This window comes from Mixophyes fleayi, chromosome 3 (assembly GCF_038048845.1).
Source record: "Mixophyes fleayi isolate aMixFle1 chromosome 3, aMixFle1.hap1, whole genome shotgun sequence".
Lineage (NCBI taxonomy): Eukaryota > Metazoa > Chordata > Amphibia > Anura > Limnodynastidae > Mixophyes > Mixophyes fleayi.
Window position 1 is genome coordinate 285,864,510 of NC_134404.1, and position 17,531 is coordinate 285,882,040.

General features: G+C 48.8%; 1 protein-coding gene across 1 annotated transcript in view; it reads left to right on the forward strand.

The window, feature by feature from the left end:
* HEATR1 (HEAT repeat containing 1) overlaps window positions 1–17,531 on the forward strand; it is a 92,446-nt gene that overhangs the window by 2,469 nt on the left and 72,446 nt on the right. Inside the window, exons 3-9 of the mRNA XM_075203734.1 lie at window positions 9,549–9,765; window positions 10,768–10,909; window positions 11,223–11,324; window positions 12,842–12,982; window positions 14,676–14,887; window positions 15,858–15,991; window positions 16,721–16,823. Of these exons, the coding sequence (XP_075059835.1) occupies window positions 9,549–9,765; window positions 10,768–10,909; window positions 11,223–11,324; window positions 12,842–12,982; window positions 14,676–14,887; window positions 15,858–15,991; window positions 16,721–16,823 (1,051 nt within the window). The remainder of the gene's footprint in view (window positions 1–9,548; window positions 9,766–10,767; window positions 10,910–11,222; window positions 11,325–12,841; window positions 12,983–14,675; window positions 14,888–15,857; window positions 15,992–16,720; window positions 16,824–17,531) is intronic.

Below are 17,531 nucleotides of genomic sequence, written 5' to 3' on the forward strand. Positions count from 1 at the left end.
AAAACGTGTGTATAATTGTTATTTATTGTCCAGTGTGTGATGTGGTGAAAGGGTTGTCCTCATCTCGTACCATAGTGCCCCCAATCCTCTCCAGTTAGTGATGTGGCTGATGCTTTCTTTGCTGTTACCTAGTTCCAGCTGCTGTTCCCAGGATAATGAACCAAGCTTTTTCTCTTGCAGCAGTTGTGCCTTGAGGTGTAGCTTGAGAGCATTATTTCCAAAGTGGTAGTACTGCTTTAAGACCAACTACAACATTTAATGTAAATCAGCTTAAAATGTAGGAATAACCATCAAAACGGCAGTTTGACACTTGGCCTAAATCTATGAACCTAAGTACTAAGGTTAAGCACAACTCTTATCAATCTTGTTTTGTCACACACAACTGTAAGATACACCTTTGTACCGTATTTTCTCTTTCATCCGGTCTGGGGGACACTGCTTACCATGGGTTGTGGAGGGGAGCTTGGGAGTTGGCACCTAACTAGTTAACTTTAGTACTGCTGACAAACCCCTCCCCTCTACAATACCCCTGCCTCTTACTGTCCAGTTTTTTTAGGTGCCCTGGAGTTTGGGCAGCATTTTTTAGTACTTGGGGCGACGGTTCCCAAACTGTGCGCCGCGGCGCTGTCTCAGGGGTGCCGCGGCGCTGTCTCAGGGGTGCCGCGGGCCAGCCATAAAAAAAACAAACAGAAACACTTACCAATGGGCGCGGCACCGGGACCCAGCATCCTCCTCTCTCACACAGCTGTCATATCAGTGACAGCTGCTGCGTGAGAGAGGAGGATGCTGGGTCCCGGCGCCGCGCAGATTGGTAAGTGTTTCTGTTTGTTTTTTTTATAGCTGGCGCACGGCAGAGGGGGCAAAGTGAGAGAGGGACAGAGAAGGACAGAGGAGAGTGACAGGAGGGGGACAGAGGAGTGTGACAGCGTGACAGGAGGGGGACAGAGGAGAGTGACAGCGTGACAGGAGGGGGACAGAGGAGAGTGACAGCGTGACAGGAGGGGGACAGAGGAGAGTGACAGCGTGACAGGAGGGGGACAGAGGAGAGTGACAGCGTGACAGGAGGGGGACAGAGGAGAGTGACAGCGTGACAGGAGGGGGACAGAGGAGAGTGACAGCGTGACAGGAGGGGGACAGAGGAGAGTGACAGCGTGACAGGAGGGGGACAGAGGAGAGTGACAGCGTGACAGGAGGGGGACAGAGGAGAGGGACAGCGTGACAGGAGGGGGACAGAGGAGAGGGACAGCGTGACAGGAGAGGGACAGCGTGACAGGAGGGGGACAGAGGAGAGGGACAGCGTGACAGGAGGGGGACAGAGGAGAGGGACAGCGTGACAGGAGGGGGACAGAGGAGAGTGACAGCGTGACAGGAGGGGGACAGAGGAGAGTGACAGGGGGACAGAGGAGAGTGACAGCGTGACAGGAGGGGGACAGAGGAGAGGGACAGCGTGACAGGAGGGGGACAGAGGAGAGGGACAGCGTGACAGGAGGGGGACAGAGGAGTGGGACAGCGTGACAGGAGGGGGACAGAGGAGAGGGACAGCGTGACAGGAGGGGGACAGAGGAGAGGGACAGCGTGACAGGAGGGGGACAGAGGAGAGTGACAGCGTGACCGGAGGGGGACAGAGGAGAGTGACAGCGTGACCGGAGGGGGACAGAGGAGAGTGACAGCGTGACCGGAGGGGGACAGAGGAGAGGGACAGCGTGACAGGAGGGGGACAGAGGAGAGGGACAGCGTGACAGGAGGGGGACAGAGGAGAGGGACAGCGTGACAGGAGGGGGACAGAGGAGAGGGACAGCGTGACAGGAGGGGGACAGAGGAGTGGGACAGCGTGACAGGAGGGGGACAGAGGAGAGGGACAGCGTGACAGGAGGGGGACAGAGGAGAGGGACAGCGTGACAGGAGGGGGACAGAGGAGAGTGACAGCGTGACCGGAGGGGGACAGAGGAGAGTGACAGCGTGACCGGAGGGGGACAGAGGAGAGTGACAGCGTGACCGGAGGGGGACAGAGGAGAGGGACAGCGTGACCGGAGGGGGACAGAGGAGAGTGACAGCGTGACAGGAGGGGGACAGAGGAGAGGGACAGCGTGACAGGAGGGGGACAGAGGAGAGGGACAGCGTGACAGGAGGGGGACAGAGGAGAGGGACAGCGTGACAGGAGGGGGACAGAGGAGAGGGACAGCGTGACAGGAGGGGGACAGAGGAGAGGGACAGCGTGACAGGAGGGGGACAGAGGAGAGGGACAGCGTGACAGGAGGGGGACAGAGGAGAGGGACAGCGTGACAGGAGGGGGACAGAGGAGAGGGACAGCGTGACAGGAGGGGGACAGAGGAGAGGGACAGCGTGACAGGAGGGGGACAGAGGAGAGTGACAGCGTGACAGGAGGGGGACAGAGGAGAGTGACAGCGTGACAGGAGGGGGACAGAGGAGAGTGACAGGAGGGGGACAGAGGAGAGTGACAGGAGGGGGACAGAGGAGAGTGACAGGAGGGGGACAGAGGAGAGTGACAGGAGGGGGACAGAGGAGAGTGACAGGAGGGGGGCAGAGGAGAGTGACAGCGTGACAGGAGGGGGACAGAGGAGAGTGACAGGAGGGGGACAGAGGAGAGGGACAGCGTGACAGGAGGGGGACAGAGGAGAGGGACAGCGTGACAGGAGGGGGACAGAGGAGAGGGACAGGGGGGGGACAGGAGGTGGACAGAGGAGAGTGACAGGAGGTGGACAGAGGAGAGTGACAGGAGGGGGACAGAGGAGAGTGACAGCGTGACAGGAGGGGGACAGAGGAGAGTGACAGCGTGACAGGAGGGGGACAGAGGAGAGTGACAGCGTGACAGGAGGGGGACAGAGGAGAGTGACAGCGTGACAGGAGGGGGACAGAGGAGAGTGACAGCGTGACAGGAGGGGGACAGAGGAGAGTGACAGCGTGACAGGAGGGGGACAGAGGAGAGTGACAGCGTGACAGGAGGGGGACAGAGGAGAGTGACAGGAGGGGGACAGAGAAGAGTGACAGGAGGGGGACAGAGAAGAGTGACAGGAGGGGGACAGAGAGTGACAGGAGGGGGACAGAGAGTGACAGGAGGGGGACAGAGGAGTGACAGGAGGGGGACAGAGAGTGACAGGAGGGGGACAGAGGAGTGACAGGAGGGGGACAGAGGAGAGTGACAGGAGGGGGACAGAGGAGAGTGACAGGAGGGGGACAGAGGAGAGTGACAGGAGGGGGACAGAGGAGAGTGACAGAAAGGGGGGCAGAGGAGAGTGACAGGAGGGGGGCAGAGGAGAGTGACAGGAGGGGGGCAGAGGAGAGTGACAGGAGGGGGACAGAGGAGAGTGACAGGAGGGGGACAGAGGAGAGTGACAGGAGGGGGACAGAGGAGAGTGACAGGAGGGGGACAGAGGAGAGTGACAGGAGGGGGACAGAGGAGAGTGACAGGAGGGGGACAGAGGAGAGTGACAGGAGGGGGACAGAGGAGAGTGACAGGAGGGGGACAGAGGAGAGTGACAGCGTGACAGGAGGGGGACAGAGGAGAGTGACAGGAGGGGGACAGAGGAGAGTGACAGCGTGACAGGAGGGGGACAGAGGAGAGTGACAGCGTGACAGGAGGGGGACAGAGGAGAGTGACAGCGTGACAGGAGGGGGACAGAGGAGAGTGACAGCGTGACAGGAGGGGGACAGAGGAGAGGGACAGCGTGACAGGAGTGGGACAGAGGAGTGGGACAGCGTGACAGGAGGGGGACAGAGGAGAGGGACAGCGTGACAGGAGGGGGACAGAGGAGAGTGACAGCGTGACCGGAGGGGGACAGAGGAGAGTGACAGCGTGACCGGAGGGGGACAGAGGAGAGTGACAGCGTGACCGGAGGGGGACAGAGGAGAGGGACAGCGTGACCGGAGGGGGACAGAGGAGAGGGACAGCGTGACAGGAGGGGGACAGAGGAGTGGGACAGCGTGACAGGAGGGGGACAGAGGAGAGGGACAGCGTGACAGGAGGGGGACAGAGGAGAGGGACAGCGTGACAGGAGGGGGACAGAGGAGAGTGACAGCGTGACCGGAGGGGGACAGAGGAGAGTGACAGCGTGACCGGAGGGGGACAGAGGAGAGTGACAGCGTGACCGGAGGGGGACAGAGGAGAGGGACAGCGTGACAGGAGGGGGACAGAGGAGAGGGACAGCGTGACAGGAGAGGGACAGAGGAGAGGGACAGCGTGACAGGAGGGGGACAGAGGAGAGGGACAGCGTGACAGGAGGGGGACAGAGGAGAGGGACAGCGTGACAGGAGGGGGACAGAGGAGAGTGACAGCGTGACAGGAGGGGGACAGAGGAGAGTGACAGGAGGGGGACAGAGGAGAGTGACAGGAGGGGGACAGAGGAGAGTGACAGGAGGGGGACAGAGGAGAGTGACAGGAGGGGGGCAGAGGAGAGTGACAGCGTGACAGGAGGGGGACAGAGGAGAGTGACAGGAGGGGGACAGAGGAGAGGGACAGCGTGACAGGAGGGGGACAGAGGAGAGTGACAGCGTGACAGGAGGGGGACAGAGGAGAGTGACAGCGTGACAGGAGGGGGACAGAGGAGAGTGACAGCGTGACAGGAGGGGGACAGAGGAGAGTGACAGGAGGGGGACAGAGAAGAGTGACAGCGTGACAGGAGGGGGACAGAGGAGAGTGACAGGAGGGGGACAGAGGAGAGTGACAGGAGGGGGACAGAGGAGAGTGACAGGAGGGGGGCAGAGGAGAGTGACAGCGTGACAGGAGGGGGACAGAGGAGAGTGACAGGAGGGGGACAGAGGAGAGTGACAGCGTGACAGGAGGGGGACAGAGGAGAGTGACAGCGTGACAGGAGGGGGACAGAGGAGAGTGACAGGAGGGGGACAGAGGAGAGTGACAGCGTGACAGGAGGGGGACAGAGGAGAGTGACAGCGTGACAGGAGGGGGACAGAGGAGAGTGACAGCGTGACAGGAGGGGGACAGAGGAGAGTGACAGGAGGGGGACAGAGAAGAGTGACAGGAGGGGGACAGAGAAGAGTGACAGGAGGGGGACAGAGAGTGACAGGAGGGGGACAGAGGAGAGTGACAGGAGGGGGACAGAGGAGAGTGACAGGAGGGGGACAGAGGAGAGTGACAGGAGGGGGACAGAGGAGAGTGACAGAAAGGGGGGCAGAGGAGAGTGACAGGAGGGGGGCAGAGGAGAGTGACAGGAGGGGGGCAGAGGAGAGTGACAGGAGGGGGGCAGAGGAGAGTGACAGGAGGGGGACAGAGGAGAGTGACAGGAGGGGGACAGAGGAGAGTGACAGGAGGGGGACAGAGGAGAGTGACAGCGTGACAGGAGGGGGACAGAGGAGGGGGACAGAGGAGAGTGACAGGAGGGGGACAGAGGAGAGTGACAGCGTGACAGGAGGGGGACAGAGGAGAGTGACAGCGTGACAGGAGGGGGACAGAGGAGAGTGACAGCGTGACAGGAGGGGGACAGAGGAGAGGGACAGCGTGACAGGAGTGGGACAGAGGAGTGGGACAGCGTGACAGGAGGGGGACAGAGGAGAGGGACAGCGTGACAGGAGGGGGACAGCGTGGCAGAGGAGCTGTGACAGGGCAGAGGAGGGGGACAGAGGGCAGAGGAGCTGGGACAGCGTAGCAGAGGAGGGGGACAGCGTGAGAGGGCAGAGGAGCTGGGACAGCGTGACAGAGGGCAGAGGAGGGGGACAGAGGGCAGAGGAGCTGGGACAGCGTGACAGAGGGCAGAGGAGGGGGACAGAGGGCAGAGGAGCTGGGACAGCGTGACAGAGGGCAGAGGAGCTGGGACAGCGTGACAGAGGGCAGAGGAGGGGGGCAGAGGGCAGAGGAGCTGGGACAGCGTGACAGAGGGCAGAGGAGGGGGGCAGAGGGCAGAGGAGCTGGGACAGCGTGACAGAGGGCAGAGGAGGGGGGCAGAGGGCAGAGGAGCTGGGACAGCGTGACAGAGGGCAGAGGAGGGGGACAGAGGGCAGAGGAGCTGGGACAGCGTGACAGAGGGCAGAGAAGGGGGACAGAGGGCAGAGGAGCTGGGACAGCGTGACAGAGGGCAGAGAAGGGGGACAGAGGGCAGAGGAGCTGGGACAGCTTGACAGAGGGCAGAGGAGCTGGGACAGCGTGACAGGGGGCAGTGGAGGGGGACAGGGGGCAGTGGAGGGGGACAGTGGGCAGAGGAGGGGGACAGTGGGCAGAGGAAGAGGACAGCATGAGAGGAGCAGTGGAGGGGGACATCATGACCGGAGGGAGACAGCGTGACAGAGGGCAGAGGAGGGGGGACAGCGTGAGAGAGGGCAGAGGGGGAAGAGTGTCTGGATGCAGAGGGGGCATTTTTGCATACAAGTAAATAAGCATTTCTGTCCTGACCTAAATACTTATTACAATTTTTTGACCCAACTACTTCTAAAACAGGACTGCTCAGTAATTATTTTGGAGGGGTGCCTTAAAAAAATTATGGAGACTCTAAGGGTGCCGCGAACTGCAAAAGTTTGGGAACCACTGACTTAGGGTAAATTTAAGAAATTTTAGTTTTTTTCTTTTATTTTTTACTTTTTTTTTACAGGTGGCAGTGCTGGAGTGTGTTCTACTATAGAGAACACACTCACAGCTTGGCAGCGCAGGCATTCCCCTGTCAGCTGAGAGCCAGCCAGGAGAAGCCTGCGTCCTGACGACCACCCTGTATTGCAGGGGGCGCCAGTGGGGGGACGTCTGTCTCTGTTTTACGAACAGTGGGCAGCGTCTTCCCAAGACCCTTGGATTTGGGGGATTATTTCAGAAGGGTACAAGATTGACCTTTTGGGCCCGGCTCCACGCCGTTACTTCCAGACTCCCCTTCCCCGAGATCCATTAAGAAGACAGGCTATACAGGATTGTGTAGCTTCTCCTCTGTTTCAGAAGGTCATCTGCAGGGTTTCAGATTGCCAGAAGGGAAGAGGTTTTTATTCCAACCTGTTCCTAGTCTCGAAGCCGGACGGCTCCTTTCGTCCCATCCTCAACCTAAAGGGCCTCAATGTTCACTTAAGGGTGGACAAATTTCGGATGGAATATCTAAGGTCAGTAATAAACGGCCTAGAGAAAGATCAGTTCATAGCGTCCATAGATATAAAGGACGCATATCTCCACATTCCCATTTGGATCCACCATCAGTCTCTTCTCAGATTTTCGGTGGGATCAGTTCACTATCAGTTTCGGGCCCTCCCCTTTGGCCTCTCAACAGCGCCAAGGGTTTTCACAAAGATTATGTCGGTAATGGCAGCATGTCTTCACCTGCAGGGTGTTCAGGTCGTTCCTTATTTGGACGACCTACTCATCAAGGCTTCCACAGAGAGTTGCCTAGGCTATCACCTATCCCTCACCCAGGCAGTCCTAAAGGGCCACGGATGGCTGATAAATTCAAGGAAATCCCAGTTGGTTCCGTGTCAGCGCATGGTGTTCCTGGGACTCATTATGGACACCAGCAAGCAAAGGATATTTCTCCCAGTAGAGAAGGTCACCTCTATTCAAAAGGTAACTACTCAGGTTCTGTCTTCCCCCAAACCCTCAATGCACTTGTGCATGAGGCTACTCGGAAAGATGGTGGCCTCCTTCGAGACCATTCCCTTTGGTCGAGCCCATTCTCGCTGTTTCCAGTGGGACCTATTGTCGAAGTGGTCAGGATCACACCTACACCTGGAACTTCAAAAGATCTCTCTATCTCAGAGGGCGAGAATATCTCTTCAGTGGTGGCTGTGCCAGGATCACTTGAATGTGGGCAGATCTTTCGCACCATGGTCGTGGAATATAGCCACGACAGATGCCAGCTTGAAAAGTTGGGGGGCGGTAATCCTGCACCTTCAGCTCCAGGGACGGTGGTCGGTTCAGGAGTCTGCTCTCCCAATAAATGTATTGGAAATGAAGGCCATTCTTTTAGCCCTCCGGGGAGCACAGTCCCTTCTTCAGGGCCACCCGGTCAGAATTCAGTCCGACAATGCCACGGCCGTGGCATATGTCAACAGACAAGGAGGAACCAGGAGCGCAGCGGCGATGGATGTCGCAGCCCAAATATTGGTTTGGGCAGAGCTATATGTTCCGGCAATATCAGCAGTTTTCATTCCAGGAATAGAAAACTGGGAGGCGGACTATCTAAGTCGAAACCAAATGATGCCGGGGGAGTGGTCACTACACCCGGAAGTCTTCCAATCTCTGGTCCACAGGTGGGGTCTTCCAGACATAGACCTCATGGCCTCCAGACACAACAGAAAGGTTCACAGGTTCTGCGCAAGGGTAAGAGATCCTTTAGCGGTGGCAGTGGACGTCATGACGATGTCATGGGAATTCAGGATGGGATACCTGTTTCCTCCGATCCCCATGCTTCCTCGCATCCTCAGACGAGTATGGCAGGGCTCTCTGCCAGTAATTCTAGTAGCTCCCTTCTGGCCACGGCGTGTGTGGTTCGCAGAAATAATATCTATGGCGGAAGGTCCGGGATTCCGCCTTCCGTATCGAGACGACCTTCTTCTTCAAGGTTCATTCCATCACCAGAATTTACCTCAGCTCAATTTAACGGCTTCTGCTCGTAGAGTTTCTGAATTAGGAGCCCTGTCCTGTCGGGAACCTTATTTGGTTTTCACGAGGACAGAGCGGTGTTAAGAACCCTTCCTTCCTTTGTTCCAAAGGTAGTTTCGGCTTTTCATCTAAACCAGGAAATAGTAGTTCCGGTTTTCTCATCCACTTCTCATGCGGATCAGCAATCGATGGAAAAGTTAGATGTGGTTAGGGCTCTCCGCATTTATGTTAAAAGAACTTCCCAGTTTAGACGGACTGACTCTCTGTTTGTCCTTTATGACGCTAATAAGAGAGGCTGGCCAGCCTCAAAACAATCCATCGCTAGATGGATTACGTCTACCATCAGGCATGCTTATATAAAGGCTAACCGTCCTGTGCCGGAGAGACTTACAGCCCATTCCACCAGATTGGTAGGGGCTTCGTGGGCAGCAAGAAATGGAGCTTCTGCAGACCAGCTTTGCAGGGCAGCCACCTGGTCCTCTGTCCACACCTTTACAAAATTTTATCAGTTTAATGTTTTTGCATCAGCTGATGCAGATTTTGCTCGTAGTGCTTTACGAGCGGGATTTTCGGAGTAGTCCCACCCTTAGGGGGCTGCTTTAGAACATCCCCATGGTAAGCAGTGTCCCCCAGACCGGATGAAAGAGAAAAGAGGATTTATGTACTTACGTTAAATCCGTTTCTCTGATTCCGTCTGGGGGACACTGCGATCCCTCCCTTCTGTTATTCTTCTGTGTGCTCTTGTGTGACTGCCCTTTTTATCCTTGGGCTTGTTAAAACTAACTGGACAGGAAGAGGCAGGGGGATTGTAGAGGGGAGGGGTTTGTCAGCAGTACTAAAGTTTAACTAGTTAGGTGCCAACTCCCAAGCTCCCCTCCACAACCCATGGTAAGCATTGTCCCCCAGACGTAATCAGAGAAACGGATTTAACGCAAGTACATAAATCCTCTTATTTCCTAATGAATTATAGATGAACACGGAATAACTGTTTCTTGTTTTTCTTGTAAAGGGTGCACAGGTCTTGAAGAGCTAATGGGTATTGACTCCTCCTTTGAAATCTTTGAGGAGACTCTGTTCAGTACAACCTCTAAAACCATAGAGCGCAGTGTCCAAACCAAAGTCATGAATAAACAGCTGGATGAAAACATTTCCTTGTTTCTCACACACGTGTCCCCTTTCTTTATGCTCAAGCCAGCCCAGAAGTGCCTGGAGTGGCTTATTCACAGGTGTAGTATAAAACATTTTTTTTTAATATAGTTAAATGCAACACATGAATGACGTATAAAGGAACTCTAGCTCTGTTTTGTGTTTGTTTTCATTTATTTATTTATTTGTATTTGTTTATTATTTAGAGATGAATGTATAACATGCTTGACATAGGATTTGCCTATTTTATGTTAAGATGTTACAAAATCAGCTTGCAGAGTTCAACATGTTGTTGTTGCTCCCGTTTTTGTTGCATCTTACATAGAACATATATCCCCATTATAAATACTTATTATTCATTGATTATAAAACAGACATACTTCATCAACATCATCTTCAACATTTATATAGTGCCAGCTAATTCTTTAGCACTTTACAATTGGGGACAAACAGTATTAAAACAATACAGGGTACTATTTACAGACAGAGAGGTAAGAGGGCCCTGCTTGCAAGCTTACAATCTATGGGATACTTGGGTTTATGTAAATATTCCTTACACTTTCATTCAGCCGTTCACTAAGTAGTACCCCAAAGGTATTTTTAAATTTGGGCGTTCTTTCAGTGACTCATTCATTTCAGCCCAGGCCTGATTGTAACATGTTCCAGTCCTCCAGCCTGGATGTTGGGGAAAGATCAACTGTCTGCACTGCCGGTCATGTAGCTGCTGCACCAGGTCCTTCAGCTTCGAGGACTGTAAAGTATTAGTTTCTGTCCTGATCTAAAATGAATGGGCCCTCCTTTATTAGTTTAGTGGAAGGGAGCAGTAGAATACATTTACTTTAACCATTTTAATTTAAAATGTTTTGTATGTGCTATCTTGAGTTAAACCCTACTAGATTGTATGCTTCTATTTTTTTTTTTTTTTCGGTACTGAGGTATGTCACTGCCTTATTGATAATTTTTGTAGCAATGGGACATGTTCTTCAAGAATTTGGTACAGTGTAACTGTTTAATAATTGTCTGCTGCTTGTGTTGACCAGTTGTGAACAGAAAGCTGATACTGTATCTTGGTTCTGTCCCAGGTTTCACATTCACCTCTATAATCAAGACAGCTTGATAGGCTGTGTTCTGCCGTATCATGAAACTAAAGTGTTTGTACGAGTCATTCAACTTTTAAAGATCGCAGAGCCCACCCATAAATGGAACTGGCTGCATCCCATCCAGGTAATGTTGAATATTTCTTTCTGTGTTTCAGAATACATGTCCGACTGAATGTTTAAAACTCATTGGGGTAAATTTGTTAAGCTGCGAGTTTCCGCCGGGTTTGAAAAGTGGAGATGTTGCCTATAGCAACCAATCAGATTCTAGCTATGACCTTTGTAGAATGTACTAAATAAATGAAAGCTATAATCTGGTTGCTATAGGTAACATCTCCACTTTTTAAACCTGACGGAAACTTACAGCTTGATAAATTTACCCACTTGTGTTTATATCCTGTTTTATCCTATAACTGTTTTTTTCTTTTTCTTTAATACAGAAACCAGGGGTCCCTCTTGCCAGAAGCACAGTAATTACACACTGTTACAAGGATATGGATTTTATGGAGTTCATTTGCAACTTGGCCACTAAATCTGTGAAGGTTTGTATTTCTCATTTCTGTTTTTAATGTCATTTTATGTGTGTGGTCCCTTTTTAATGGTCATTTTGCTCTTAAAAGGTTATCTTTGTCATTGTTTGTATTAACATGCTGTACAGTTACTTTTTCATTGTGATTTAACAGCCACAGATATTGAAGTGCAGTGTAAATCTAAATAAGGATGATGCTGACTTCTATTAAAACTTATAATATATTTAACTTTAAGCTAACCACCAATCTGTAACAAAAAAGTAGAATAACACATTTAATATACTTCAACTGGCTGTCCATATGTCATAAGGGCTTATCACAGTTGGCGCACATGCAGACACGAATGGTAGACAGGGCCTTACTTGCGAGTGCTTACAATCTAGAAGGAGGAGGCATTGGTTAGTGTTGCAGGAGGCCGCCTCAGTAACTTTGAAAAAGAGTGTTTGTTGGGGTGTGTTTGAAACGAGTTTCTTTGACCAAGTTAGCTCAAGTTGCTAATCTTTCACAATTAATAGTGTCAAATGTTATGTCAGCGTTGAATTATGTGGTAAACACCTCATCAGCTATGGGCAATAGTAGGTGGGAGTGCATACCCCAAGATTATGATATTGTGCGATAATTAGAAGTGGAAGTCAAAACAGATTAGCAAAGATCAGTCTACTGCAAGTTTCATCCAGTGGCGCGAGCAGTCGGTTCTTCAGAAAACAATCTGACGAGAATAACACAGAGTGCACAGTACCATCATCAGCATCATCGGCTATTTATATAGCGCCAATAATTCCACAGCGCTGTACAGAGAACTCACTCCCATCAGTCCCTGCCCCATAGGATCTTACAATCTAAATTCCCTAACACACACGCACTCACAGACCGAAACTAGGGTCAATTTGATAGCAGCCAATTAACCTACTAGTATGTTTTTGGAATGTGGGAGCAAACCCATGCAAACAGGGGGAGAACATACAAACTCTACACAGATAAGGCCATGGTCAGTGCAGTCAGGCTCCCACATGGTGGGACAACACCTTATTAAGGGACTTCATTGGTGCTTCCATTTTTTCTGTACAGTAGGGGACAGTTAACGCGTAAGGCAGCTGTAGTTTGAAGGAAACCTGCAAACCACTAATTTATGCTAAATTATTCAAAGCCGGTGTAGTATTACTTAATCTTGGTTATTTGTTGCATATAAGCACCTTGGATATTCTTTCAGTTTGTCCAGTATACATTTTGTGCCATCCATTTTCTCATATTTGACATCCTTAAGAAGCTACTTAGTGAGGTATAACTTCTTTATCTTTTATCTCAGGGTTATTCAGAAGCCTGTTTAATTGGAAGACTTGTAATATCTAATTTGCATATGTGTTTATCTCTACCTTTTTATGCCATTCAATTCTGTGAGTTATACACTTAGACCAAAGTGTAGTGGACGACTGATCTTTGCATTGTACACAAATCACTGCTGTGAAAATTTCAATTGTGGTTTAATTGAGATTTTTAGATCATGTAATGCCTCGTTTTTGTTTTTTTAGGTGTTTTCAGAAGAAACAGGAAGCGCGACCAAACTAAGGGTCTTGATGTCTTTTTATGTGTCAACAATTGTGGCTGCTTTGGATGCTGCTGAGAAGATTTCTGATGCATTCGTTGCTAAACTCCTTCCTTATGTGCAAAAGGTATTATTATTGTTTGAGAATAATCTGTTCCTTTCCGTAGCATCAGAGCTGTCTTGGGTTTTCTTTTATTTACTTCCTGGTGCCCAAGAGTAATGGTAGGTTGGCACCTTTTTGCTTGGTGCAGCCCAGGTCTTTGGTACACCAGGTGTGCAGGGCAGCCACCTGAACGTGTCTGCATACCAGAAGAGAGTATTTTGATAGGGTGGGCTTACTCTGCGACCCTGTCTGAGGATTGGTTCCTCTTACTGTCAGCAACCTTTTAAAAACATCCTACTAGTGTTACTAACCCATTAGACACTCACCCACTGTGTCAGCTGTGCACCACTGTGGTGCCCCCAGCTATAGAAGAAAAAATGCTGCCACCACCAGGCTCTAGCACCTGGAACCGCTTGCTTTTGGATGGTGTGTGTAGCTGCTACAACACCTCTTTTCTCGTTACTGTGGCTGGATACTTCTGGTCAATTACTGTGCATTGGGACTTCTGGGTAGGAATGCAGGAGGTGCAATTAAAAGCCCTTGTGATGCCGCTGCTACTGGCTAGGGCTGAAGTGCTGAGGTGAACATAGGCTATTGTGGACCCTACAGCACCACAACGGCCCAGTTCTTCAATAACAATACAACACCGCTAGAGACACTCCTATCCCCACTGGACAGGGGTTGTTTTAACATTTTTGTACATTACTGTACTTTACCTACCACACATTTTGCTAGACAAATTACAGAACGTCTGCCTAAATCGCCCAAACAGGAATTTGGCCTTTCTGTACTTGCTGCTTCTCCCCCCATTTAATTTTGACTCTTTACTTGAATATGGAAAAACTGGGGATAAGCAGTGGATTAGATAGTTATAGTAGGGGAGAGACAGAGTCACACTTTTTTTTTTTTTTTTTTTTTTTTTTGCAGTTCTCTACCTCCTAGGGTTGGAACATAACCCATTCTCCCTGTTTCCCTTCCAGCAATAAGCTGCTATATATAGGCAAAGTATGCTGGGGCTTGTAGTTTCACAACACCTGGAGTGTCACAGGTTAGCCAACACTTCTCTAGCATCAGAGAAAGGATTTAACTATGAGTACAAAAAATCCTTTTTATTTCTCATCCTGCTCCTAAGCGTGTGGCTGCTATCTTTCTCTTGTAGGGCTCCACCAGAGGAGCCCTGCAGTTCTGTGGTCTTGTTTCCTGCAACTTTCTTCTGGTCTATAGCTCTGAAGAGCAGTTTCCAATTAGTACTGTCAACCAAATAAGAACATAGCCATGAAAGAGGTTTGCAAAAATGTAAATGTTTTAATTTTCTGGGCCATTAATCCTGAGGATGAACAACAACCTTAACGATACTCCAAGGGTGTTTTGATATTCACCTGTGTTTTGTTGCTCTCTAAAACTTTCTTTCTCTTTCCTGACATTGGGGTAGACTGCGAGATATTGGGGTATAGTAGTATCTGCAGCAGAGGAGGGTCATAGCAGGGGAGGAGAGTGAAGATCATAAGTGCCTAAACTCCTAGACCCACTACTATACCCCAATGTCTCGAAGTGTCCCCCAATGGAGTCGGAGAAATTGATTCTTACGGTGAGTAAAAATCTACTTTTTAACATTTAATACTTTTAATGATCGTATGACAACATACTGTATATATTCATATAGTAGAAAGAATACTGGTAACCTTTCCTTTCTAACTCGCTTTGTTTTGTGCTCTAGGGGTTAAAGTCTTCTCTGGTGGATTACAAAGCTGCCACCTACATGATAATCTGTCAGTTAGCAGTAAAAACTGTCATGGACCCATCCTTGGTAAAAGCCCTGGCATCACAGATCAGCCGTACTCTGCTGAAAACGTCTTCTCTGGCCCGGGAAGGAGTGGGGTGTCTAATCATACTTCTTCAGAGTCAGGAGTCAAATGATGTGGGGACAAAGTGAGTAACATTATGCATGAGTGTTTATTTTGTTGTCAAATAGCTGCTATTGTTGTAATCACAGCACTAGCGTGTTTTGATGGCAGTGAATGTGGAATATTTCACACAGTGCTTGTACAGCAGTAGCAGGATTTATATTTTTAAATGCATTAGATGCAGTCACATATCTTATGTCCGTTGCTACTGGATGTAACAGTTATGTCATGTACGCAGCTTCTTACTATGGCCGGCTGAATGCTCATAGAGTGCTCACAGATGGTCATCTTGGTTTCGGGTTCATATTTGGGTGGCACCCTGATCCTGAAATTCTTTGTTTCTTCTTCCTGAATTTCTTGGTTGAGTCTTGAAGAGAGACATTCTGATCATCCAATCACTTCTTGTAAGAGTAGAGGCTGCCTCCATGTTGTGGAAGGGAGGGGCAGATCTTGTCATGACATGAGCACTTGGCTCACTCTGTGGGAGTGAAAGGACTACCTTCTGGTCATCTCTTCCCTCTCGTAGCTCAATTGAGAGCCTATTAGACAGAGGCTGCCTATTTTTTATAGCAATTTTAAAAAATGTGGTGTTCATCTCAGGAAGAAATTTTAGGGTAACGTGCATTGTGTGAAAATAGCAAAGGACAGGGTTAGAGTTATGTATGTTTCCTATATATGATCTTGCATGCTTGTGGAATGTAGGGATTCTTATTAGTGTACATTTCCTAGATTACATTGTGTTTTTATTGTTCTTAATTTGTTCTTTAATTTCTGTTAAATGTAGTTTGACCAACATTTTGAGGTGCATAGCATACAATATAAAATAATTAGTTTTAAATCTGTAGGATGTCTACTTTCACAAAATAAGATTGTTTATTAGTATATATGACCTCTGGCAGCAAAAGGGTTGAAACTGCTTTTCATTGTCTACTATTGTTTTGTAAAACTTGTTTATTTCATGTATATTATCTTACCTATGTGCTGCTGTTTCCTAGACCATTTGTTCATCTGTGCAAGGTTCCGGACTTGGTCAATATACTTCAGGAAATCTCCACCTCATATGACACGTGCTCATTGTTACAATACCTACTACCAAAACTGATATGCACAATCATTCCTTCATCTATAGGTACGTGGGCCATGTTGCTGCACAGGTGATGTTAATATGATATATATACTCTCCTGTACATACTATCGGTATAGATGGTGATTTCTGGTGTCATCTGTTGTAATCAGTTAGTTCCGATGTCAACATTTCATTGTTCAGTAAGAAATCTTGTGTATTAGAAGGATCAGTGACCCCCTACTGTAAATTATTACTGACAATGGAAGTTATTATTAGAGATTTGCCTATAAGAAAAAAGCATTTTACCTACTAGACAGTGTAAGTCTATAATAAGCAACTATGGTGATTTTGTTTAAGGTAAATTGCATGTAATTTATAATCTAATATCTTTATTCATTAACAAATCATACTTATGGAGTATATGATTTAGGAAATTGTGTTATTTCTTCCATTTCTTTATATTTTATTTTATATTTTTTGTTTTTGTTTTAGACCACCAATCTTTATTTTTATATGTAATTGTTATTACATATTTCAGAAATGGTTTTGTGTTTTAGTATAGGTGTACTGATCTAGCTTTGTGATGTCTAATTAAAAGGAGATAGTATAGCAAGTGGTATATTGTAATTACAATGCTAAATATTCTAGATTTTGGCCACTGTGTGTTCTTTGTTGGACACTTGTCTTTCTTTCCCTTTGTCATTCTGCATTTGTCATTCTGCATTGATGCTGCTTATTGAATAGTCGGAGTTGCTATCTGTTGTTGACATGCATGTTTTTTGTTTTCCATAGAGGACACTGTAGAACAAGCAAGTCCTGATGTGTGTAAAAGTAATCTTGAAGCAATACTCCACAACATACCACTAGAGAGAGATTTGGATAAACTTTTAGCTTGGTAAGATTTATGAGTTTGTGTTTTTATAAGTTAAGGTGAATTTAAGAAGTAGAATCTTTAGTACTCTTAGGGGCGTATTCAATTGTTAGCGTTAACGCTAGCAAACGAGCGCTCAAAAAATCTTAGCGTTAATACGGTAATTACTCGCGGAATTTCAGCTCGCAGCTCCCTGAAATTTCGCGAGTAAACTACCGTATTAACGCTTTTCGCGCACAATATTAGCGTATAAACGGTAACGGTAATATTTTTTGAGCCCTCGTTTTTCAGCGTTAGCGCTAACAATTGAATACGCTCCTTGCTGTTTCTGAACTCTTCCATTATGAATGGAAGCGTATATTGAAGCGCATGATACAGATAGGGATTGTCTGTTAACCACATGTCTGTTAACCACATGTCCAAAAAAGACTAATTTTGACCAGTCTGTAGTATTTGTTACTAAATACAATAGTTATGCAAATGAAATCAGACGTATTATTACAAGAAATTCTGTTTTGTTAGAACTTGATGACTGTATAGGCCCATATGTTAATAAGGGCCTATACAGCGATGCTTGCATTCAGTTGATTTTTAGTAACACTGGACAGACCCAGAAGTTCAGTCCACACAAATACTCTAATCATGGCAGAGGTCCCTGTGTGGCTCCTGGTCTTGACCAGGTCAAGTCAGGATCCCTTCCTGCACCAAAGTTTACCTCCGCTGGCGCTAACA